The sequence below is a fragment of the Phoxinus phoxinus genome, assembly GCF_949152265.1.
Source record: "Phoxinus phoxinus genome assembly, chromosome: 6".
Taxonomy (NCBI): Eukaryota; Metazoa; Chordata; class Actinopteri; order Cypriniformes; family Leuciscidae; genus Phoxinus; species Phoxinus phoxinus.
This window is the reverse complement of record NC_136881.1, coordinates 24662000-24687103: the sequence shown is the minus strand read 5'-3', so window position 1 is coordinate 24687103 and position 25104 is coordinate 24662000. Positions and strand designations below refer to the sequence as shown.

The following is a 25104-nucleotide window of genomic DNA, read 5'->3' as shown; positions in this document are numbered from 1 at the left end:
ATAGTTTCTAGTTTACATGAGATGTAGAGTGAATAAATCCTTATCTTTAGCAAAATAAGCAAGCTGACATTCAGTACAACCCGTGTTTTTTATTTAGAATACATACAAATGTAATTTACGTCTTCTAGTTTGTCAAGAGATTTAAAGCACCGTTTTTGAAGACTGCGCATGTGCGAACGTGCTCAACTATGTAAGAACGAGCCAAATATTGAGAAATAACTAAGAAAAAATTGAAATGGTCTTCAGATGCCATGTCTGTAACTTATATGACAAAATCTAGCGTTAATTCGATCTCAAACAGATTAATTAAAATAAGTTATTAGTGCACCACGTGCGAGACGTCATAAACTAATGTGGTTGAACGATACTTTGCGACATACGGTTTCGGGAAACAGTCGTGACGAGCTAGTTGATTTCTCCAGCGATGCATCGTACTATGGTAGTTGAGCAGTGAGCTATATAGTTGTACGGGAAACGCACCCCTGATCCGTAACTCCCCCAACCGTACCTCACCAGAAAATGGGACCTTTTTATTTGCACTCAGCATCACTACATCGCACTAAACTTCTGCGAATCTCGAGCCCCGGGACACCCTCTTTGCTTAGAACACAGCGATAGAGTAAAAACTTTCCCACGTGCTGCACTGAGATGGCTCGCGGGAGGTCAACTCCAGTCCGAATGCAACTGGCCATGAGCTCTGTGACTATTGGCTGAAGCCAGAGCCAATGGTGAAAGTCTCTGCGGGTGGAGATCCCGCCCCAGTTTGGAGGTTCTGCCCCACTTTTGGAGTTCACGCCACATTTTGAAGATCTCTGGGTCTGTAGTTATCTATTGCACAGGAGGCGGGTTAATGTAGCAGTTAAGCCAATTGCTGTGAACATGTTCACAATATGACAAAATGTTGCCAATCCGCATCCTGAAGTTATTGTCTCTTAAAAGAAAGAATTGACTCTGAACCTAAATGAGTCATCCTAAATTTGAATCTCACTTCCGTTATGACTACACATCACTGGGTTACACATCTGCCTAATGCCCATCTGTGTTCTACATTGTCCGCCCGAGAACAACTTGGCCTGTCCTCAAACGCTGTAGTTAGCTGCTGGTTCCTGTTCTGTACATGTCGAGAAGACACATTTTTTTCTGCTCTGCAAAAGCTAATTCGTTTTGTATACACTTCCAAAGGATAATGATGTGAAAAGTCAGTGGTTAAAATTACCTTCTGACGATTGCTTCTCAAATCTCCTAAATGGGATATACAAAGCTCTTATCCAATAAAGATGGGTCAGTACCCACTTTATTTGGCTACTAATGGTTATTAAGGACTTTTTGCGACGCATAACAGAACTTAAAGGGATAGTTCACCCAAACAAATTAAATTCTGTCATTAATTACTCACCTTCATGTCGTTTCAAACCCGTAAGACTTGCGTTTATCTTCGAAACACAAAAGAAGATATTTTTGATTAAATCTGAGAGCTTTCTGTACTCTCCATTGACAGCTACGCAACTACCACTTTGATGCTTAAAAAGTTCATAAAGAGATCGTAAAAATAATCCATATGAATTGAGCAGTTTAGTCCAAATGTTCTGCAGAGACTTGATCGCTTTATCCCTTAAACTCATCCCTTGGGTCTTTGGTGACCCAGGACATCATTCACTACCCTCCTCCTTCTCAGCGTGCACCTAAAGGCCAGCTTTAGCTTATGTGACAATCAAGCCCCCAGATGGTTTGTAATATATTGTAATGTATGCCATTTATATCCAACTGATTGTGATTAAAATAGACAGAGGAAAGCTGAACCTAGATTAGACCCCTGATGCTATATATATAGACACAGTCCTACTCTTTGCCTAAATATAGCTGTACAACAATATTTACTCCAAAATGTGAGAGCCAACATGGCCTGCAGAGGTGAGCCGACATTGAAAAATACCACCCGTATAGGAGCTGAGAGAGCTCTTACTCCTGCTGAGGAAATTCTATTTGTGGTGCGCTTTGGACATGAATTAATTCATGCTGATTTAGAATTCATGAGGAAAGATTGCCAACATATTTCAGCAAGTCAACAAGGCCTGTCTCTTGCTCTTCTGCTTGCGCTCTTCTGCTTGTGTTTTACCTGCCTGACAAATGAAAGCGCTAATTCATGCAGATGCAATATAAGCCTGCTGGTGTGTGTCGCTTTGCTTCCATTCCCACAAAAGTTCAATAAGACAGATGTATTCACACACAGCTAGAGTGGAGTGTTAAGGGCAAATTGTTCCTGTACTGAGATGAAATGGATTATTATTATCATTATTATTATTATATTTACTTTCTTTATTTATTTTGGAAGAGGAAGACATTGAGAAGGACGGACTCTATTTTGTTGCTCAGTCTCCTAACATAAATCTGACCCGAGGCAGTGTTGCACTATAGCAGATCTCTTTTTTTGTCTCATTCTAAGTGAATGTTTTCTTGTCAAATCTTCGATCACCCTGAGTCAGTCTAGCCTTAACTGAGCACTTGTGGTCTTTTCAGTTTTAGCAAAGTTTTCAGTTTTCAGTTTAAATTGCATTTTTGCCATAAACATTTCTTCCAGTATTGTAAGTGCATCATCGTCTAAACATCCCCCCAGTAAAAGACAGCATTATAACCATTTGTTGGTTCTTCCAACCTTTCAGTGATTTGTTCTTAAAAAAAAAAAAAAACTATACTAAAAAACACTATAAAGAACCTTTTTTTGGTTTTATGGATGTTAAAGGTTCTTCGTGAAACCATCAATGCCAATAAATAACCTTATTTTTTAAGAGTGTCTGTCTTCATTTACGATTCTTGAATCCCAAGCATTATAGCAAGTTCAATTACATAGTGCTTGGAAGTAACGGAGTATATGTAATCTGGATTACGTAATCAGATTCCAACAAAATTAGTACTTGTAATTAGACTATTTTATGTTTTAAAATGCTCATAAGCATTTACTTTTTATTGATTACATAATTTAATATTATTCACATTAATGTTGGTTAATAGTCACATTAGAGATGTTATAAATGCTTTAGTAAGCGTTTTTTGATTGCTTTTTATTTATTAACTTTTTATGATTACATGAAATATTAGCTTTTCATTGACTCACAACCCCAACAGTTCCTAGACAGACCCCAGTTTGGGAAACCTTGATGTTGATAAAGAATGGAATATATTTTCTTTTATCCAGTTGGTACAAAATAATCCTGTGATAAACAAGTTTGATCAAATGTAATCTAACAGTAATCAAAAAGTAGATATTACAGTACCTAAAATGTATAATCTAATAGATTACGCAACTAACGTCTAGGTTACTAATGTAACCCCATTTCCCTGAAGGAGGGAACGGAGACGCAACGTCAGAAGAGACCTTACGGATTGAGATCTTCTCTGAGAGCCCAATCACCATTGAGTGTAAACTAAACGAGCCAATGCACACTGGCGTGCGAGATTTGCATCACACGCCCCGCCCCGGGAAGCGGGTATATATAAGGACACGCGTGTGCGTTCAAACTTCAAGTTTTGCGCGGTGTGCAGGCCATTCAGTGGTGGTACAGCAATTGTGGAGATGGGATGTAACGTTACATTAGTAAACAAGAAGTTACCTATCTATCAGTCAGTCACTTTCGACGTTACGTCAGAACTGACCTGACAAATTGGGATCCCTACCAAAACGCCACAGTTGCTACCCCTTCCAGCGCCCTGTGTAAACCACCTCATCCCCCCGCACCAGCCAGAGCAGAGTAAGGACAGGGCTTCAACAAATGGTCCACGTACAGGCGCAAAGCGCAGATGGGACAGTGCAGAGCAAAGGCTGGATCTACCTCCTCCAGGGGCAGCGCTTGCAAGTTCACCACCTGGTTCCTGAAGGGAGTGGTGGGAACCTTGGGCACGTATCCGGGCCGGGGTCTCAGGATTATGTGAGAGTTGGTCCGAATTCCAGGCCTGATTCGGCCTCTCAGACGAGATAATTTGTCAGGTCAGTTCTGACATAACTTCGAATGTGCCTGACTGATAGGGAACTACAATTTTCGCCATGTTAGTAATCAGTAACATACTGTCAAGGACTCAGCTGTACCATCAGCGCCAGATCCTGCTAAATCAGATCTATTAATTTACAACAAAAAAAAACATTCAAATGCAATCCATATGAGTTTAATCCACCTCTTTAATAATTATCTTTTTTTAATTGAAATTAAATTGGTGGATGTCAAAAATGGGACGATAAAACTATCCTGATAATAAATGAAAATGTATGCAATCCTTAAAAGGGAAAACATCATTAAGTAGGTCATCATTTGTATTATTATAACAATATTTAAATGAAAATGCTTCACTGCTTATTCATATTTAAAAAATAATAATAATGTGCAACAACCAGGCAAAAAAATTAAAAAGATAAATCACCATCATCCGTGTATTATAGTACACTAGAAAACACTACAAAAAAATAACAACAATAATGTTTTTTTTTTTTTAGAGAGAGAGAGAGAGAGAGAGTCTCATGACTGTGTCAATGCCATTCATTCTCTCAATAAGTCAGATAATTTGACATGTTTAGGACAAAGCAAGGTTAGTTCAAGGTGTGGTTTGACTATGATAATGATATATATATATGATATACATTTTACCTTGAAACCATATTTAAAACATTTTGAAAATAATAATTTAAATACACAGTAAGATGCAAGGAAAATATGTCATTAAATTTTAACTTTTCTTGAAAACGGAATAACATTTTTCACTATTTGAAACCAACATAAATACACAGAGTATGGCACATGCTAGATGTTCAAAAGACCTTTTTTTTTTATTAAGGATACTCTCCTGTCATAACGCGTGTTTTCTTTCAAGACATGCCAGAAGGTATTCACACTCAAAGAAGGGCTTCAGTTTCCTGATGTCCTGCTACTACAACAAGAGACACTCACACTTAGAACACACTCGCCAAAGTAGATAACACAAAACAACAATGTCCTTTTTCTTCAGCCATGCGAGAGCATGGAAACCTGGTATGCCTGTTCGAAAGTGTGTCACCTGCCCCAATACTAAAAAAAGAAATGTGCATCTGCTATATTCAATATGCTAACATACAGCAATGTCAAATAAACTATTTATAGGCTTGGTACACATATTTCATTACCTGTTCACTTTTTATAAGAATATTGGCCTCTTTATTTGGTGCATTATATAAGCTCAGAGGAAATTCTATTTTTAAGAATATTTCCTGGAGATGTAACGGAATGCTATTACATCAGGCCCCAAGCATTCACAACCTGTCTGTCCGTCCTCTGCTCTTCCTCCTCCTGTCTCTCCCTCTTTCTTCTCATGTGTGGGGAATAGAATATGTCCCAGGGGGAATTTTGAAGCGCCCTGGAACCAAATCTCCTCTTTCCCCATTTCACCGTTCCCACCATGAGGAGGCTCCCCGACTGCCTTTGATGAGTCTGGCTTCCGTCTAATTAATGAAGGGAAATTAAAGGATATGGCTCTTTTTTTATCAGTCTTAATATGTCTGATGGCTCATTAAAAACCGTTCTGTCCATGGCCTGTGATTCGATAGCTGCTCCTGCAGGGAGAAGAGAGAATGAGCGTGGAGAGTCTCTAATCTCCCTCCCCTCCCCTCCTCCTCATCCCTTGTTCGCAGCATGCACATGTATTCTGATGGGGGGAATGAAGGAGAGTGGATTCACATGGCTTCTTTTGACTTTCCGCAGAACAAAGGGTCTCTGTAAAAATGCCACTCTTTTTGTCTCGAGCCACATGGGACATTGCTAATTTATCCCTGTGATAGTTCCGTTTTGTCTGGGTCCCTGCGAGTGCTCCCATACCGGATCTGGAAGCTGTGAGGTCAAGAATGGAACAACATCAATGGTGCTCAGCTTCCTTGGAGACTTTCAAAGTACTTTCCGTGCGTTTTTGTTCCTTCAAATCGCTATACGACTAACAACTTGAGGGACAGTCTTTGGGGACCGTCACAGCAACACAGCATGCATTTATTTACCAAAGCCTTCCTGTTACCTGTTTAAACTTTTCAACTTTTAGCACAAGCGATGGCATCTCCTACACAGTTTTTAATTCAGACAAACCAATTTATTCAAAGGTGCTACAAGAACTGTTTTCCTGCTTTTACAAAATGGTCTGAAATAGAATAGAAAAGTAAATTTGTACCTTCACTGAACCCAAGTTGCTTTTGTGAAGAATGCTTGACTGCCTATTTATAAATGGCAAGCAAGAGCATTGTGGGTATGCATCATCCACTCTCATTTTTCATGCAATTCCTTTGTTACCAAGCATATTACAAATCTTAAAGTAATCTTAGTGTTCATGTTGGTTTCATATTTGTCTAAAAACTTTGCCAAGAAAGGTTTCACTTTAATGGCTCAAAAAACATAATGTAAAACGTTTTCATAATTTCCATATACCTGTGAGGGCTTCCCAAACTTTTCTGCCAGCCAACTAATTCATTTTTCAACAATTGAGACATTCACATGTTCACTGTTGATGCTGATATTACTATTATTATTAATAATGTTGATGATAATAATACTTATTATTAGTTCTAGTTGAAGTTTTTTTTGTCTAATTATAAAAATGAAGACACATATTTTATATGTTCAGTATAAAAAATTATCCCACTAAAAATGTTCTCCTTTCAAGCATTCCATTTGTGTATTACCTTGTCACTTGATCCCAAAAAAGAACTAAATGGATTTATATTCCAAAATTAAAAACATACTCATCATATAAGAGGTTTGTTTAAATCATTGTATGTATGAATTGCATTTTTAGTATATTTTTGCTTAAATTTGAGAATGAGTATGTCATTGACCCATGAATCAAACAAATCTCTGTGTCAATGACAATATTATTTTCAGTGTATGTCGCTTCATCCTTCATTCATTTGAAATGGATTAAAAAAAAAACATCTCTACCCAGATAAACGTTGAAAGGGTGATTGTTGCTACTGTCAGTCGATATACTGTATATAGGGGGAATGAAAGGATTTGCGGTTTTGTTTAGATAACTGTTGAAATACCTTCCTCACCAGATGTTCTGGTTGACTGTGACATGGCAGGGCTTAATTGTGACTCATGCATGTAAAAGCTACTCATGGCAGTGCTTCCTTTTCTATCTCTGCCCCCTCACATTCCCCACTTCCTGTCTGCATTCACCCATAAGAGACACTTAATATTTCCACCTTCCTGTATTCTCAATTCTGTGTTTATCAATAGCTCGTAGATGGATTAGTTTGCCTCTGTGCTCCTGATGTAATTGATTCTTTTATCCTGCAAATATGTAAGGCCGCTTGCTGAAAAGCTTCCACAAGAGGACTGTGTGTTCACAAAAGCAAAGCAATAACTCTCAACAAAACAAGCAAAACAGATGTGGTTTCCTTCTCTGTCTCCCCACCTTGTAAATGATTTCATTGTTTTTTTTCCTTCCCACTTCTATTTCTTCTCTTTTGTTTATCCCCTCATTTTGGGCTGACTGATAATACATAACAGTTATTACATTTTGCAGGTGTAGCAGAATGAATAGGACATAAATAGCCAGAAAGAGATGCATTCCCATTTTCACTAATGTAAATTTCACCTCACTCTTGACAACAAAACCGAATAATACACATTATTATGGCAGTGTCAGGATCACCAGTCACCATGCCAGTTTCCTTACACACTACATTTCTCAAAACAACATCAAAATAGGATAAGGACCAGACTGAAACTGAGGGCTTATATACAAAGCAAACAAAGGAGCAAACAAGATAATTAAAGAGGTGATTGACAAGGCACAGGTGAATGGGATTAATGAATGAAACTCATGGGGAAAACTGGTTCAAAGAAAACACAGAAGACAAAAATCCCACAACACAAAGGACATTACTCCCCCCTCCCCGAAGGCGCGACCCCGTGCCAAAGAGTCCAACCGGAGAGTGAGTCCTGTAGGTCACGGGCAGGTCAGAAGGGTGTACAGGTGATGACCAGGGAGGATTATGGGAAATACAGTGTGTAAAAGGAAACAGGCATAGTGACTGGTGAATGGTGATCTTGAGACTGGAAGTCTTTTTTTGCTCATTCATCAAACACTGAAAAAGTGTTTTTAAACTCTCGTTTTTAAACCAGCAATGAAAATAAAACTTCTAATTTTTAAAAATGGTGTCTATAATATATGATAAGACTTGCTTGTAGAGCACTCTTTGGTAAAACTTCCTTTGCTCTATTATATATATCCTATGGAAGCCCGTTTTGGATAATATAAAGGTACAGTAATTGTGACTTCACACAACCCATGGTCTCACCTTATATCCCATAATTGTGACTTTATATCCAATGTGACTTTATATCTGCCAGTTGTGGCTTTATTTCTGGCAATATGACTTTATATAGTCGCAAATGCGACTTTATTACTCACAAAGTGACTAAGTATCTAATTAATGTGACATTATATCACACAAAAAGACCTTATATCTTGTACTTGTGACTTTTTATTTCACAGTGTGACTTTATTTCCTGTTTTACACAGTTCCCAGAAACTGGGGGAAAAAAGCAGAATCTCTTTGTATCTACCAGCTGTGACTTTATATCTTGCAAATGCAACTTTATTACTCACAAAGGGATCAAGTATCTCTATAATGTGGCATTATATCTCACAGTGAGACTTTATATCAAATTTACTGTATATTTCACAGTGTGACTTTTTTTTTTTTAACTATATATCACAGTGATCTCTAATCTGCCTGTAGAAACTGTTTCTGACGGCATCTAATGTATAGGGGTATTGCAATATACCAGTAGATGATAATCATATTAAAAAAATGAAATCATTGATATCATGTTAATATATACACAATGTAATAACGTAAAATCAAGGGGGTTGACACTGCAACATAGTAGGTGGCAGTATTGCACCTTAATGTTGACTACCACCCACATAATCTCTTGAATTTTTTAATAAGTAATTACTTTGTGTCCACTAAAAAACGGACGCACTACATTCGCCATGTTGTGATTCGTGTGACCTACCAGTGTCAGTTGTGTCGCTTCACTGCCATTCCTCTCCCATGGCCTCATGGCTTTATATTAGGGAAGTACTGTATGCGATTTCAGATGCAGCCAGTGTGTAGCTACTAGTGCCGCACAAAAATACGAAAGTGAGATACTCTACCCGCACCTGAAAAAAGATACCAGCAGAAAAGTTAGCTCATCAGTGTGAAAGTTTTTTTGGATTCTATAAATAAAGACGGGAATCAGCAGGAAGTGTTGATTAACAGTAGGTTCTTTTTTATGCTTTTAAACAGTTATACAAACGCTTTCTCCATTTCCTTACGAGTGTATGAGTTAAATACAAATTTGACTGATAACATTATTTTAATTTATTTATAGATATTACAATAATATCATTATTGTTCATTATTTTGGCCATGATGATCATGAAGTGAAAATCCAATATTGTGACAGCCCTAGATACAACAACTGCAACTACACCGACCAAGGCTTTAATGGCCATTTGGTGGAGTGCAATGTTCGTTTGATCAGCATTTGGACAGAGCCAGAAGACCATCATTCACAGTGTGCTGTTTCAGCACCTCGGACAGTGACTCAACTCAATGCCTCCTTTAGCCTATATATTTCTCTCAATAACCTGTACTGTTTATATATATATATATATATATATATATATATATACATAAAGATTTATAATAATAAATTGGTTACATCATCCTTTAGTGAGGGGAATTTGTCCGTTTTAACCTTTTACTAATTTATTCCAGTCGATTCGAAGCATTCACATGGCCAACACCACATCCAAATGGGGTGCAATTGTAGCAGTGAGCTTGGTTGGCCATGTGTGATATATTTTTAAACAGAGATGCAAATGTTTCCAGAAATTCTGAATCATTTTAGCATTATGTGTTGTCTGTGTGCATATGTGTGATTGACAGAAAAGCTCTCTAAAACAAATTATCCCTTAAAATTGTTGTGTCTGAAATCAACTTTAATTATACATAATGTTTGCTGGTAAAATAACTTAGTGTGCAAACTAAAAACTGTATGCTTTTGAACCCTGAATGACATCAATTAATTATTTGACTGTGTGCAGGTGTGCGTGTCTGTGTGTTCGTCCATCATCGGTTCCACCACATCCGTTTCCTGCTCTCTGTTTCATGACATTGATTAACAGGCTAGTTTAAATTCATTTCTCAAGCATGAGTGCTGATATACATTCGTAACACCCCCTGTTGTAAACACCCCCGCTGATTAGCCTTGACATCACCCTTGCTCACATACACACAATCATAAGGCAAACTCAATAAAGCCTGGCGTTTTTAAGACAAGGATTTTCAAATAAAAGAGTCTGCATGAAAATCAAATCCCCTTCATCAAGATATTCCCTTTGAGAAACACAATGTGTACCGTGGCCTTGATGACAGCAAAAAAAAATTGATTCCAATCCAAGATACTAATGTGCTTTATCAGTGCTATTAGCTGAAAAGTATAAATGAGAGTATTGCATGAATAGGCTCAGCTCAATATCCGTTTGATAACAGCAGGTTGCGCACACACACACACACACACACACACACACACAGAGGGATCGAAAAACATGCACACACAAGCTTGTAAAATGGCTGTCAGCAAGAAGGACCATTGTTTTAAAAGCCAAGACAGTTTGCCAACCCTGTTCAACAACACTCTCCCATGGTCGACAATCTATTGATATCTCAGCAGGCAACAAGACCCAACAGCAACAAAGCCATCGACCCGCCCCTACCCCCTCCTGAGCCAGGAGGCAGCGGGACGAGGAGAACAAACGTGGATGGAGAGGAAGAGATACTTTTTGAATAGTCACAAGGGAAAATACTGAACCAATTGGGCATAATTTTACTGGAGAATGAACACTGCTGGGAAGAGAGTAAATACATTTGAAGGATGGAGGAGTGGACATGGAGGAATGGGCAAACATGTATCTTACTGAGACCGTGAAAATGATAAGAAATGCCTACAAGAAGTAATTTTTCTGCCAAAGGGTCAATACCAGCTAAGTCTAAGGGTGTACTTATTATTATATGTCTTTTCTTCAGAAGTTATAACATTTTATTTTTAAAGTCAAATATAATATAAATATTGAAGTCAAACCTTCATCCATAAATATCATCCACATAAACTTCCATTATTTATATGCAAATGTGTTGAGAAAAGACAAATGCACACTACTGTTCAAAAGTTTGGTGTTAGTAGATTTAAAAAAAGAAAATAAGAATTTTGTTCAGCAAGGGTGCATTACATATACTAAAAATGAGAGTAAAGACTTTCATAATGTTTTCTGTTTCAAATAAATGCTGTTATTTCTAACTTTCTATACATCAAAGAATGTCTCACAGTTTATAATATATATATATATATATATATGTGATGACCAGGTTCTGTTTTTGTCATGTTTCTGTGTTTTTGGACTTTGTTTTATTTCATTCTGTTTCCTTGATTCTGTGTGTTCTGTGTGTGCTTATTGTATTCAATTATCCCTAGCCTGCTTTATTATTAGTTCCTTTGTTTCAGGTGTGTTGCCTTGTTAGTTTGTATGGTCCCTCTCATTTATGTCATTTGCCCCAGCTGTGTCTCGTTCCCTGTTCCCCTCTGTGTATTTAAACCCTGTGTTCTCTCTTGTTCATTGTCAGTGATTGTATGTACGTTCCATGTGAGTGTTCCTGTTCCTTGTTCTGAGTTTATCCTGTTCCTTGTTCTGAGTTTATCCTGTTCCTTGTTCTGAGTTTATCCTGTTCCTTGTTCTGAGTTTATCCTGTTCCTTGTTCTGAGTTTATCCTGTTCTGAGAAATTAAAGTCTTCTGCTTGCATTTAGATCCGACTACCGCCTTTGCTTCCATGCAAATTCATGACTATATATATATATATATATATATAGCACAACTCTTTTCAACTGGGATAATATAAATGTTTCTTGAGCATCAAATGAGCATATCAGAAGGATTTCTGAAGGATCATGTGACACTTAAGACAGTAATGATGCTAAAAATTCAGCTTTGCATCACAGGAATAAAATAAAATAAATATTAAAAGAGAAAACAGTCTGTTTAAAAGGTGTAATACTATTTCACAATAATACTGTTTTTACTGTATTTTTTTTATTATATAAATGCAGCCTTGGTAAGCATAAGAATTAGTTCAAAATATATTCATTATATTATTTCTGCATTACAAATAATAGGATAAACATACAGTATGTTATAGAGGAATGTTGTAGTGAATTGGTTAATTTAAAGATAAGTCCTGATACAATTAATAAATTAAAATTTAATATGTAAAACATAATATGAACTATGTGAGGGCATTTTGTCATATAAAAAAAAAGGTTTTTCTTTATACTATTAAAGCCCCATGCAGAATTACATATTTCGAAGTTTAAATACTTAAAAGTTTTTTCTTTCTTTCCTGCGAATAACTTCTTCGTGCCTTAAAATAGCTTAAATGTAACTACAGTCTTGCGTCATTCAATACATGGACCAATGAATATGCAAATTAGCCCTGCCTTCACTCAAACACACCAGCCCGGGACTACCTGATCCACTTTAGTCAACTGTAGTAAACGCTACATGATGGCAAATATACATATTTGTTTAATTCAGCCATACATGTTTGAACCAGGAACTGATTCAGAAGAAAAGGAAGATCGATTTATACAGGGTCGTCTACAATTCAATGTATCCGAATGGTAATGTGTTTTATCACTCTCTACAATGTCGGACACATAATGGTAATTTATATGATTAGCCATTGCTTGACTACGTTATCAAACAGCTATCAACAAGAAGTGATACATATGAAGCACAAACTAGTAGAGCAGTTCTAACCTGCTCACATGTACAGTAAGAAAAGGAAGGCATGCTTGCAGACCCAAATGTGCATCTGTATTTTTAAGAGCAGCATCAGCTCTTTTGCTGGCTTAGCAAGAAAAAAGAGTCATCTCTTAGACAGGCTTTCTGGTGATGGAGAGAAAGTTATTTAGGTTTTATGTCTGTGTAGAGGAAGAGAGACGCAGACAGAAAAACTGTGTGTGAAAGACATGGAGAGTGAGTAACTTATACCAACCACATGCATGTTTCTCATTATTATATGGCAAATTCCATATACGGCTATACTTAATAGCTTTAGAAGCACAAACCTCAAGGACATTAAATGGCATCAAACTTGTGTTGTGACACCAGTACATGCAAACAAGCAATGGGATGCTAAAGAAACAGCAACACCTCTAAATATCAAATAACAGTGATCACCCTTTTTTGTGTAAAACTAACTTAAGTTCCCTTTTGTAGTCACTACGAGTTACGTCGTGACGACGACAAATGGGGTTTCGCTTAGAAAGCCTCTCATCTTCGAGAAATAAAACGAGCCAATGGAAAACAAATGCCATGGGTCTGCGGAATTTGCATAGGGTAACTCCGCCCCACCTCAGGGTATATAAGGAAGTATGCTGGCAACATGCAGATATATTTTCGCTTCAGAGCCAAGAGCATTCTTCACTCCACAAGCCATTCTGAGATCAACTCTCTTCACTCTTCAAGAGACGAGCTACTCTTCAGGTGTTGGTGTGATGGTGAATTCCAGCGATTTTCACATTGCCTGCAGATCTGTGCAGTCGTCTGCTAGTCGTGCGTTTCTGCCTGGGCGCTTCAGCACTGCTGTTAAGTTTTATCCTCTCTAAAAGAGCAGCACGCTCTTTTTAAAGACGGCTCGTCTGCGCATTTCTGGGAACACAGATTAATTCTGCTGATGGCCGTGTTTGGGCTCACGCTCAGCATTCGTGGATGCGTCATGTTCTCATTGTGGGAACATGACCATCGCAATTTGGGGGTCTGATCTGTGAGTGGCTGCTGATGAGATCGCTGACCAGTCCCAACCAGAGGTCAGAGGTACTTCCTTATACACCCACGAGGTGGGGCGGAGTTACCTTATGCAAATCCCGCAGACCCATGGTATTTCTTTGCCATTGGCTCGTTTTATTTCTCTAAGATGAGAGGCTTTCTAAGCGAAACCCCATTCGTCGTCACAACGTAACGTCTCCGTTCCCTACTCAGGGAATGAGGGTGACATACGTAACCGAGACGATTTTATGATTCAGCTCTCAATAAGCAAAAACAACTTCATAAAATACCGATTTGAACCTTTATAGAGATTCTGCTTTCTCCTCGTAGGAGAAATAACTAATTTGCTAGAAACAATAGCTCAATCTCAGGCAGCAGGATTGTTGCTGAAATCTTCCTGCATATCTAAATGCGTCTATTTTTTGTCTCTTCCCCATCATTTCTGCTTCACCACCTGCAGTTGTAATATAATTTATAATAGAATTCATTCTCTCATCAAGCCTGTATGAATAAAGGATGCTGCAACCTCATGTCTGATTTCTCTGGCTGCTTTTCACTTCCAGCAAAATTGCAAAGCAATATTTTTTTTTTTTTCATAAGTAAAGGCAGATCATCCAAAGCCTGTGAGCATTTTCTTTCCCTTCCATATTGCATGATGCTTTGCTTTGCACTTGTGACACAATGTTGTGGGACAAAATATCTGATCAGTTGAGAATTGTTGCAATCTGATCTTGGTGATCTCAAGTTTTTGCTTGCAATCTTTCATATAGAAGTCCGTTTATGAGAAATAAGAGGCTTGTGTAAGAATATGTCATCGTTCCTTCTGGATGATTATTCACAGTGGGTTGGAGACCACATTGAAAATATTGGATTCAAAGTGTAATTTAAACCTGGAAACAAACAAGCAAACATGTTCTCTGTTTCAAAACAAAACAAAACCAAATGTATTTATTATTATAATATATTAAAATAAGATAAATATATAGTATTCATATTTATAATACACTATTTTTGTTGATATAAAACTGACTAATTTCTTCAAGTCATATACTGGCATAATAACAATATTTTTGGATACTTAGCATGGAGTTCACTTAATTAACCCCCATGCTGAATGAGAAACATCACATATGTAATTAATTTCAATGAATGTGGCACACTGAGAGGCCTTTAAATCTCAAGAGCTCCTATAGTTTTATTTTGTAGTAGAACCTATACCCCTGGTTTCACAGACAAGGCTTAAGCAGACTAAAATTCATGTTTGAGCTGTTTTAACTGAAAGCAATGCATTGACATGAATATAAAATATGTCAGTGCCATTGTTGTGTCTGTTTTTGTTTTGTTTTTCTAAGGCATGTTTATAAGAGCTACTTAAATGCTCTAATTGAGCTAAGCACTAATCCTGGCTTAATCTAAGCCCTGCCTGTGAAACTGTGTCATTTCTGAAAGGCAGTTTTAGATCATCAAGGACTGTCAGTCTTATCCGTTTCATTATAATTATTTTTTATTGTAGAATGTATTGTCCAATAGGGCTTGACAGTCTCTAAGAGGATAAAAAAAGGCTTTTATGTTTGCAATGAGGTCATCTTTACCAAGAATCTCTTGGAAGAGCATGTTCTGCTGGTCTACGTAAGAGTCGGTTCCCTGAGTGTTGATAAAATCCTGACAAAGACTGACATTGAGGATGAATGTAGTCCATGCACTCTGCCCCTCTGGCATTGCAGTGAATAGATGAAGAGAACGTGTGAAAAGAGCCATCTCTCTAGGTTTCGGCTCCCTGCTCTTTTTCCTATATATCACTGTCACCTCTCCTGCATTCTTTCCAGCTCCATCCCCTCTTTCCTTTCCTTATCATTTTGCTTTTGCCATCTTCTCTTTCAGCTTTCCTTTTCCATATCTTTACTACCCATGTATTTTCCGTCTCTCTCCCTCCAACTTTATCTGTCATTTTCCTTTTACCCCTTGTTTCCCTGGCCATTTAAACCAGCCTCAAATAATGCAGACTGACCTCCCTACAGACCTGAATATTATACTCTGCCTACAGGCGGTCAGGTGACAGCCACATTCCTGACCAATCAAAGTAATCCCAGGATGGATTTTCCAGTGCTCCGGTCAGGCAGAGGTGGCTCATTTTTACATAAACTGAGGATATGGCCAGTGGCCAGCTTAAGGCATCTCCCCCTCTCCGTCTGTTATGCTGTGCATAGACAAATGCAACAGCTTCTACACCAGTGCACAGTGGCACTATGGATTTATGTTATTACGTAATGTGAATATTTTGATATTTTTTTGGTTTTCATTTCAAGTTCCAGTCAGACATAAATGAACTCCTCGAATCACTGAATTTGTAGGTCAATTAAATTATGTAGTTTTGTGAGGAGTGTGAGGGGCCTTTTAATAAAAAATAGAAATACAAACGGTTTGCCCATAGGAAAAACACTAGCCTATAATTTAAAGTATGTTCTTATATTATGCAAAATGACATGGGAATCAGTCCACACAAGGTCTATGCATTGGGGAGGTCACTCACGAGTGCTCTTTCAGTCCCAGGTGCTTCCGTCCTGGTTTGGATTGGCTCAGCACTGCCATCATAGAGTCATGTGGTATTAATATAAACAATTTAATCTGAGATACCAAAAGAAAAAGAGCAAGACACTTGCATAAATGTATGATGTTTGTCATGCTTGCAATGTTTCTCAAGATGTCTTTTCAAATAAAAGTGTCTACTAAATGAATAAATGTACATGTAAATATAAATGGAAGTAGTTTCCAAGTAAGACAGTTTCTACACAACATTTTATAAATGAGGCCAGCATTTTATAGCCTGCAAGGTCAAGTTTGCACATGAAGAAACACTGCATATGCAGGTTGTTAGCGTTTATGCATTTTTTTTCTTCTAATCACAGATGAACGCAGGGTATATCATGAATGTTTAAGGGAAGACTGTAAGAATGTTCAGGACATTTTAACGCAAATTAAATGATAATTTAAGATCAATCTTACATTTGCAAAGTAAGAAATAATAAGAAAGAAAAATAAATTGTGAGTGAAACAGCTTCAATCACTGTAATGTGGGGCCTCATTTACAGTATAAAATGTGTGTACGCACAGATTTGAGCTTAGAGTGTAGTGTGTGCAGCTAAAATCCACGTCAATGTTCATTTTGATATAAACAGTGGAAAAGTGATTATACTGCCATGTCAGGGTCTAAGCAGACTTATGCACTTTTCCTTGTGGCAGAGAGTCGGAGTACTGCATGCATTTAGAAATCTAAGCAATTATTGCCGCTCGCCATTATCAAGTAAATTATTTGTAAGTTGACTGGCACTCTTTATAAATGTTAATTACATGAATTAGGCGCCGTTTACAAAGCGGAGATCTGAAACCATTCAGCTGCATACAATTCCAAAATCATTTCTGATTTATACATTTATAAAATACGTTTTTTGACCGCACATCAATTGAATCACATGTTCTCACATTTGAGAAATGTAGGATGTAAACCTTCATGTCTCACATATGAGACATGCAAGATCATTTCTACGCAACATTTTATAAATGAGGCCGGTGTTCAACTGAACTGTATGACTAGTAAAGGGCTGGAACATAAAGGGACAAAATACAATTCTGATTTGTCTTCTGAAGAAATTTTGCTTTTGCCCAAATTAATTGTATAATTATTCATTTGGATCGATACAAGAATACAGTAAAAATTGAGTTAAAAAATCAATGGTTTATTTTTTTAACAAATTATTTATTTAAAGGGTTAGTTCACCCAAAAATGAAAATAATGTCATTAATGACTCACCCTCATGTCGTTCTAAGCCCGTAAGACCTCCGTTCATCTTCGGAACACAGTTTAAGATATTTTAGATTTAGTCCGAGAGCTTTCTGTCCCTCCATTGAAACTGTATATACAGTATACTGTCCATGTCCATAAAGGTACTAAAAACATCATCAAAGTAGTCCATGTGACATCAGTGGGTTAGTTAGAAGTTTTTGAAGCATCGAAAATACTTTTTGGTCCAAAAATAACACAAAATAAGACTTTATTCAGCATTGTATTCTCTCCCGGGTCTGTTGTCAATCTGCGTTCAGGACTCCGCAGTGACGCTGCTGACGTAAGACGCTGATGACGTGTTATCTGGTGCGCCCGAGCTTCGTTTACAGTCTGAGGGAGACGCACGCTATATTCAAGCTATTCTACATTGTTTGTGTGGATATCATTTTTTTAATGGTGCGTAAATGTGCATGTCGCGGATGAGACACTTTTACAGCGTGCATCTCCCTCAGTCTATAAATGAAGCTCGCGCGCACCAGATAACACATCATCAGCGTCTTACGCCATCAGCGTAACTGTGAAGGATTGACAACAGACCCGGGAGAGAATACAATGCTGAATAAAGTCTTATTTTGTGTTATTTTTGGACCAAAAAGTATTTTCGATGCTTCAAAAACTTCTAACTAACCCACTGATGTCACATGGACTACTGTGATGATGTTTTTTTTACCTTTATGGACATGGACAGTATACTGTATATACAGTTTCAATGGACGGACAGAAAGCTCTCGGACTAAATCTAAAATATCTTAAACTGTGTTCCGAAGATGAACGGAGGTCTTACGGGCTTAGAACCATAGACATCTTATAGATAGACGCCCTATCGACCTCTACTGCCTACTAGCGCGGTCGAGCCGTGGGGCCGCCATCTTAAACCGGTCACCCGCTCCACTCAGTGTAATCTGTATGGCAGGTGCAATAAGCTGTCAGCGCATTTAATTAATCATAACTCACTGAAGACCCAACTGATTTTCACACGGGGTTTTTTTCTGCAAATGTCATTCATGTAGCTATGATACAGGACACATGGTTCGGCATATTTTAATATTCATAGTAGGCTTAACAGTAATATAATATTCTGATATAAGATATAAAGTGACCAGACGTCCAAAATAAAAATATGTGATGTAGGATAAGGTATTTTATAAATCACACACTATAAATATGATAAAGAAGTAAAAACAGATAGTTGCAGTAAAGTAAGATATTTTAATAAGTTGAAGAAACAATAATGATTTGTGACAAACACACACTCTCTCTCTCACACACACACACGATTTGCGCATCGCCGTCATGTGTGTATTACACAGGTAACGTTATTACATTGCTTCCTGATATCACGTGCGTAAACACAAATAACCTATATTATATATATTTATACTACAGGGCCGTTGAATGCTTGTATCTGATAACCGTGAAGCTCTTGTAATTATTACTTTGACAGTTACCCAACCTCTCCATGCCGGGTGAACACCAGCTGGTGCAGTAAACATTATAGCCTAACGTTAGCTGGCTACGAGTTCAGTACATTAATATCAAAGATCCTTGCTCCTTCTCAATTATCTGGTAATATTCTATTCACAAAATACAACCAATAGTACGATAATGTTAAAATGTACTTGTGAAAAGTAATCCCGGGCCGATCCACCGATTAGAACAGGAAAATGCTCCACAGTGCTCTGGAATCTAACTGCTGCTAAGCAACGAAACTAGGAGTACGACCGGTTTAAGATGGCGGCCGTATTTCTCAGTGCCCAGCGGCCAATAGGGCATCTAGTCTCTATATAATGTCTATGCTCAGAACGACATGAGGGTGAGTCATTAATGACATTATTTTCATTTTTGGGTGAACTAACCCTTTAAGAACAGCATTTCATCTTTTTGATATATGTCTACAAATATATCAATACAGTCATAATACCAAGCAGGGGCATTTGTGCACACTTTCTGACACAGTGATTTTGAATCAATTGGTCAAATGGACTGTACTTTAATTTGTAATCAAAAGTAATAATTTACAGTCTTTATTTTATTTTATTTTTTTAAAGATGGTCTCGTTAAAATAATAAATGCAATAACTGTTTGTTTATTATTTTCTTTAAGCTCAGATTTATTAGTTGCATGTCATACTCCAATGTGCATGAGTCATATGCTATTGAAATCTCAAGAGATCAATGAGAACAAGTCATTTAATTTGATCAGCTAGACATTTACAAAAGATAGAGAAAAAAAATGCACAAAGTGTGCTTCATTCAAGTACTGTATGCTTCATTACAATGGAGGTACACAGTCTGTATTAGACAGAAATATGTATCAACACAGTGAGCTCGTAATTGGCACTACAAGGCCTGCTTCAAATCTCATCCAATCAATCAAACAATCACCAACATAATGGAATTATTGAAACATCATACAAATATTCTCCATGGCAACGCATTTAAATGAATGCACTGCACACAAATGTGCTTCCAACACAGAAATGTGTGTGTACCAGGATCAGAAATTAGGAGGCAAAAGTGCCCCATATAACACAGTGACTTTTTACCTGCCTTTAAACATTTGGTATTGTTAGTGATCGCCTTGCAATCAGAGGCATAATACGACCAATGCGACGCAATCTCAGTTGAGGTGAATTTATTTATGCAGACAGTGCAACTCCCACAGCAAAACCCCAAAACAAAGAAAAATAATATAAAAAAATAAATGTTGAAAACAAAACAATACAGATATTTACAAACTTTGTTGGAACGTAGCCACAACAGCAGTTGTATCGTTTGGTTCACAAACTTTCTGGGACACAGGCTTCCATTAGTTTGCTTCCACCTTGCAAAACCAACTTGACCCTCTCTTCTTAATGCACTAACACTGGCGGCCATTTATAGTCTCGGCCACCCCCCTGGAGTGTACCCAACATGGTTTCTCCCAATCATTCATCAAGTCCACCATGTTGAAATACTCTGCTTTTGAAACAACACAGGTTTGGTCACTGGTGTTTCACAAGCACGTACCGTAAGTTATACTGTATAACCCAATCTTCAATAAAGATTTAAAATCAAACATATGTGAATTGCGATTATTTATAACACATTATCTATTACCCTCACATATCTTAAAACACATTATACACAATACCTTCAAACATTCACCAACATTTCACAGGTCCGCATATGCATGATATTAGTGTCAGTAAACAGACTGTGTTAATGCGGTGACAGCATATGTGTGGTGTGTGTTTGATATGGTGTACGTGCATACAGTCCATTCATGATCACGGGGTTGCTCCGTGACAGGTATATTTTGTGATATTTGGTTTTAGGCCTTTTTAATGATCTGCTTGAAGAGTAGAGAGCTGTATAATCTCCCACAGGTAACGGGAAATTATTTCAAATGCATTCTGGTAGTGTTTATTGTTTTGATTGATAATTGATTAAAAATTCTGTTGAAATATTTAACAAATGGATGACAGGTTTTATTGTAGAATTCAAATGAAGAATTTGACAAATGGGAAATCCTTTTATTTGTATTATATGTAATGTTTTATGTTGTATGTTTAAAAAAAAAAATATATATATATAACCTTTACTTTTATAGAGGTAAACATGCCCATGGAAATCAATTTCACCTGAGGAAATATTGCTCTTTAACACAAATAAAAGTTACTTTTTAACACTGGTGCAGTAGTACGCACAGTAACAGATTCCCCAGACGCTCACACCCTGAGCCTTAGATCCTTCAGGTGTGAAATGACATGTAAAAGACCTCCATGGAGCGAAAAGTCCTAAAGAAGGAAAAGCTTTCCAGATTGCCCCATCTTTACGGATGAAAGGACATGGCATATGCGGATGCTGGCGAAACCCCTTTTCTTCTTACCAGAGGGGAAGGCTGAAAGAAGACAGGCTTGAACTCTCTGAGATGTTAGACAGCGCTGAAGTGAGTGAACATGCTAACTCCAGCTCTGTGAGGGCGGACATTGGAAGAAGATGAAAGACGACTGCGGTCTCGCATCCCCTTTATTGGATTACGCCACATGGTTCAAACTCAAAAAATCTCTTTGGTATTTTAATAGACCTTTGCAAGGAGGAAAGGTAACGCTAATAGAAAACACGACTGGTCGAGCGGGATTGTTAAACCGTCACTTACAGTAAATTTAAACCATGACAGGAAGTTGTGAGCTTGCATCGAATTTGAGATTTATACACAGAGACACTCAAAACAGTACCAACTGCATTTGAATTAGATGAAAGAAAGAAAGAAAGAAAGAAAGAAAGAAAGAAAGAAAGAAAGAACACCAAAGAAGACACCCTATAATTGGTTGAAATGCAAAATGTCAATAGTTCAACAGATCAACAGAGGCTAATTGAGCAGCATAATCAAAATTTGCCTCTGTGTCATTCAAGTGATCAAAGGAATAAGATTGGCTTAAAAAACGAAAACGAAACAATCAGCATTCTGTTTTGTCCCTGAACAGCACATACATGGCTGACAGAAATAATGGTAGAGATTAGTTTATCCTGTTTATGATTGCATAAGCTACACTGCAGCCTGATTCCTTTTTTTTATTGACAGGATATAGTGGAATTTAAATCACTGCTGTGATTACTGTCCTTATGGGTAGGCTGGAAGACCGAAGAGTTCTGGCCTGAACTCTTCCATGCTTCTGAGCAGCAAGGTGGCCTCCTGGGTGAGGCTGCGGTCCAGGTTATCATCTGGGATCATCACCACCTGCATTCCAGCTGCCAGGCCCGCCTTTACTCCATTTGGAGCGTCTTCAAAAACCAGACACTGTGAAGGCAGAACCAGAACAGACTAATCAATTAAAACACACAAATGTTCAGAGAGAACCCAGAATACTGAATAACTGTGTAGAGAGAAGATCTAAAAGCAGAAGATGGAAAAATCTAATACTAGAAATGCAATAGGCTACACTATGCTAGGGTAGGGTAAGATGCCCCTCGGGCCAAGATTTCCCTTTATAATACACTGGCAAATGCATCATCATCCTAAACTTATATCTAAATATGCTACAATTACAATTTAAAAGTAAATTAACACTGTTATGTTCCCTCATCTTCTCCTACTATTTAGTAGGCTATTACGGAGCCATATTTTCACAGACAACTTAATACAGGGCAAAGGAGGTATCAGGGCTAAGGTTTGAATAAAAGCTTCAGTGATTTGTTAAAGAGTTTGACAGCTGCTGTCAAGTGCATTTCAGAAGTTTAAATGTCAGGCAATCTGTCTCTTGATCTAGATCTCTCCCTTTGGTCCTCTCAGTCATTCATAGCATCCAAGTTCAACGAAACCACAACAAAATCAAGTTCAATGAACCATATTGTGGGCAGGAAGTAGCCAAATATCAGCCCACAATGTCACACAAACCACTGTCCTTCAACTCTGTCATAGGGACCATTTACCACTGACAATTTGTAAACCACCATATGACAGCTTAAAACAGTAATGTCTCACGTATACTTGCAGGAGTTTTCGTGTTGGTAGTGGATATTCTAATGATGCTGGAATTTGTTATAGTTTTGTTGAACAGTCCTTATGGTTGTTATCAGTCATGGATCACGCAGACGGCTCTGTCAGATGGACACTACAATTCTCTATTGCTTTTGCTGGCTTGTTATCGGTTTTCATGAAATCATTTAACAGAATGCAGACAAATGTGTTCTTGTAGCTGATATACATGCACTTGATGTACAGCTGCATAAAATGCAAAAATCTTATGTTACCACTAGACCAACAGGTGACCTTTAAAATCTTGAGACCAATTAAACGATAAAGTAATTGAATTATACGTATAAAGGTCAGGAATCTCAAGCTTTACAGGCAATCTGTAATTCAATGTATTCCTGGTTAAAATGTATGGTCTGTCAGCATTGGTTTGTCAAAGTCAGATGCTGATATCTACAAATCAAGGCGGCCAATGATCGATTTAATGCTGATAACTAATACAATTTAATTATAACAAATGAGATGTACACAAAATGACACAACCATTAAATGCACAATGTTTACACACAGAAAAACACAAAATATGTATTATCCTTTGACATGCTCTCAGTAGATTTTGAAACGAGGGGGGACATGCGCTTCCATGCAATCAACCAAGTAAGCATGTTATCTCACATGTTGGTCTGTACAGTAGTAGGGATGCAGCGGAATTAAAATGTTGGGCCGAAACGGAAAATTCTGGATGCACTTGGCCAAAAAACGAAACCAAAAATGCTTTTTAAAAATGATTTCTTATATATAATTTTTTTTGTATAACTGTATTATTCGACTTTTTAAAATGAAATTAAATCATTTTAATGATACTGAATAAAAAATACAAGCCAATAAAATAAAATCACACTTGTATTTAAAGTAACCCTACAATTGGACTAAACTTGGATCAGTGACTACGTTTACAAGCTGTTAAAATTCGGGTTATGGTCGGGTTAAGGTCACTATTTGGGTTTCTGAAACATTCGGGATAACCCAACGCATTCTCATCCTAGTGCGTCATATAGGCTACTGACACTTGTGACAAAACGTCTACATCCAACGCACATGGCACCCTTTAGCGTCAATATGACACACACAGTTATGGTTGGGTTTAGGTCTGGGGTAGTGTTAGGGTTAGACCGCTAGGAGGCGCCTTCTGGCCCATTTCTATGTGCGTCTCATATTGACGCTAAAGGGTGCCATGTGCGTTGGATGTAGACGTTTTGTCAAAGCGTCAGTATATGACGCCTTGGGATGAGATCGGGCTGGATAACCCGTTTACATGCGTGAGCAGAGAGAGTTACTCCTGTATACATGGAATGTGTAATCAGTCGCCAATATCCCGATGTAAACGGCGACGCACGGTTAGCGTCTGGACGTACGGACAACATTAAGACGCAATATGCGTCATTTCCGATTCTTCTTCCTGTATTCAAAGACAACAACAACAACAGCAGCAGCAGGCGGATAATGAATAGTTTGGGGCAGATAGCGATAGTCTGTGTTTGCGCTTTGGCGCTGGTACTGATCCAATAAAAGACATTATATTCTTGGTTGTCACCACACTAATAAAGAAATTGGTCTCCTCCTCGCTCCAAAAGTGTGGTGCTGTGCTGCGTCTCGCCATGTTAACCTCGACTTGTTTACTTCCGCTATACTGCACACAGGGTTTTTTTATGCGCATGCGCCATCTCTACTCAAAAGACCAAGATTCCTTGCGAATAGAACATGCACAGAACACACATTTTGATGGGGATATGCCGAAACGCGTTTACAAGACCAAATATTCGGGTTAGAAAAGGGGTACCCCAGGTATAATATCCCGGTTTTTAAAAACCGGGATATGAGCATATCCGGGTTTTTGCCGGTGTTTACATGGCCGTGCGCG

At 37.8% G+C, this 25104-nt stretch overlaps 1 protein-coding gene across 1 annotated transcript in view; it reads right to left on the bottom strand.

Annotated features, from left to right (window-relative positions):
* Positions 1–19337: 19337 nt before the first annotated feature.
* The window catches only part of pudp (pseudouridine 5'-phosphatase), a 362626-nt gene continuing 356859 nt past the window's right edge, over positions 19338–25104 (bottom strand). Inside the window, exon 5 of the mRNA XM_079615744.1 lies at positions 19338–22508. Coding sequence (XP_079471870.1) covers positions 22332–22508 — 177 coding nt within the window. The 3' untranslated portion in view covers positions 19338–22331. The remainder of the gene's footprint in view (positions 22509–25104) is intronic.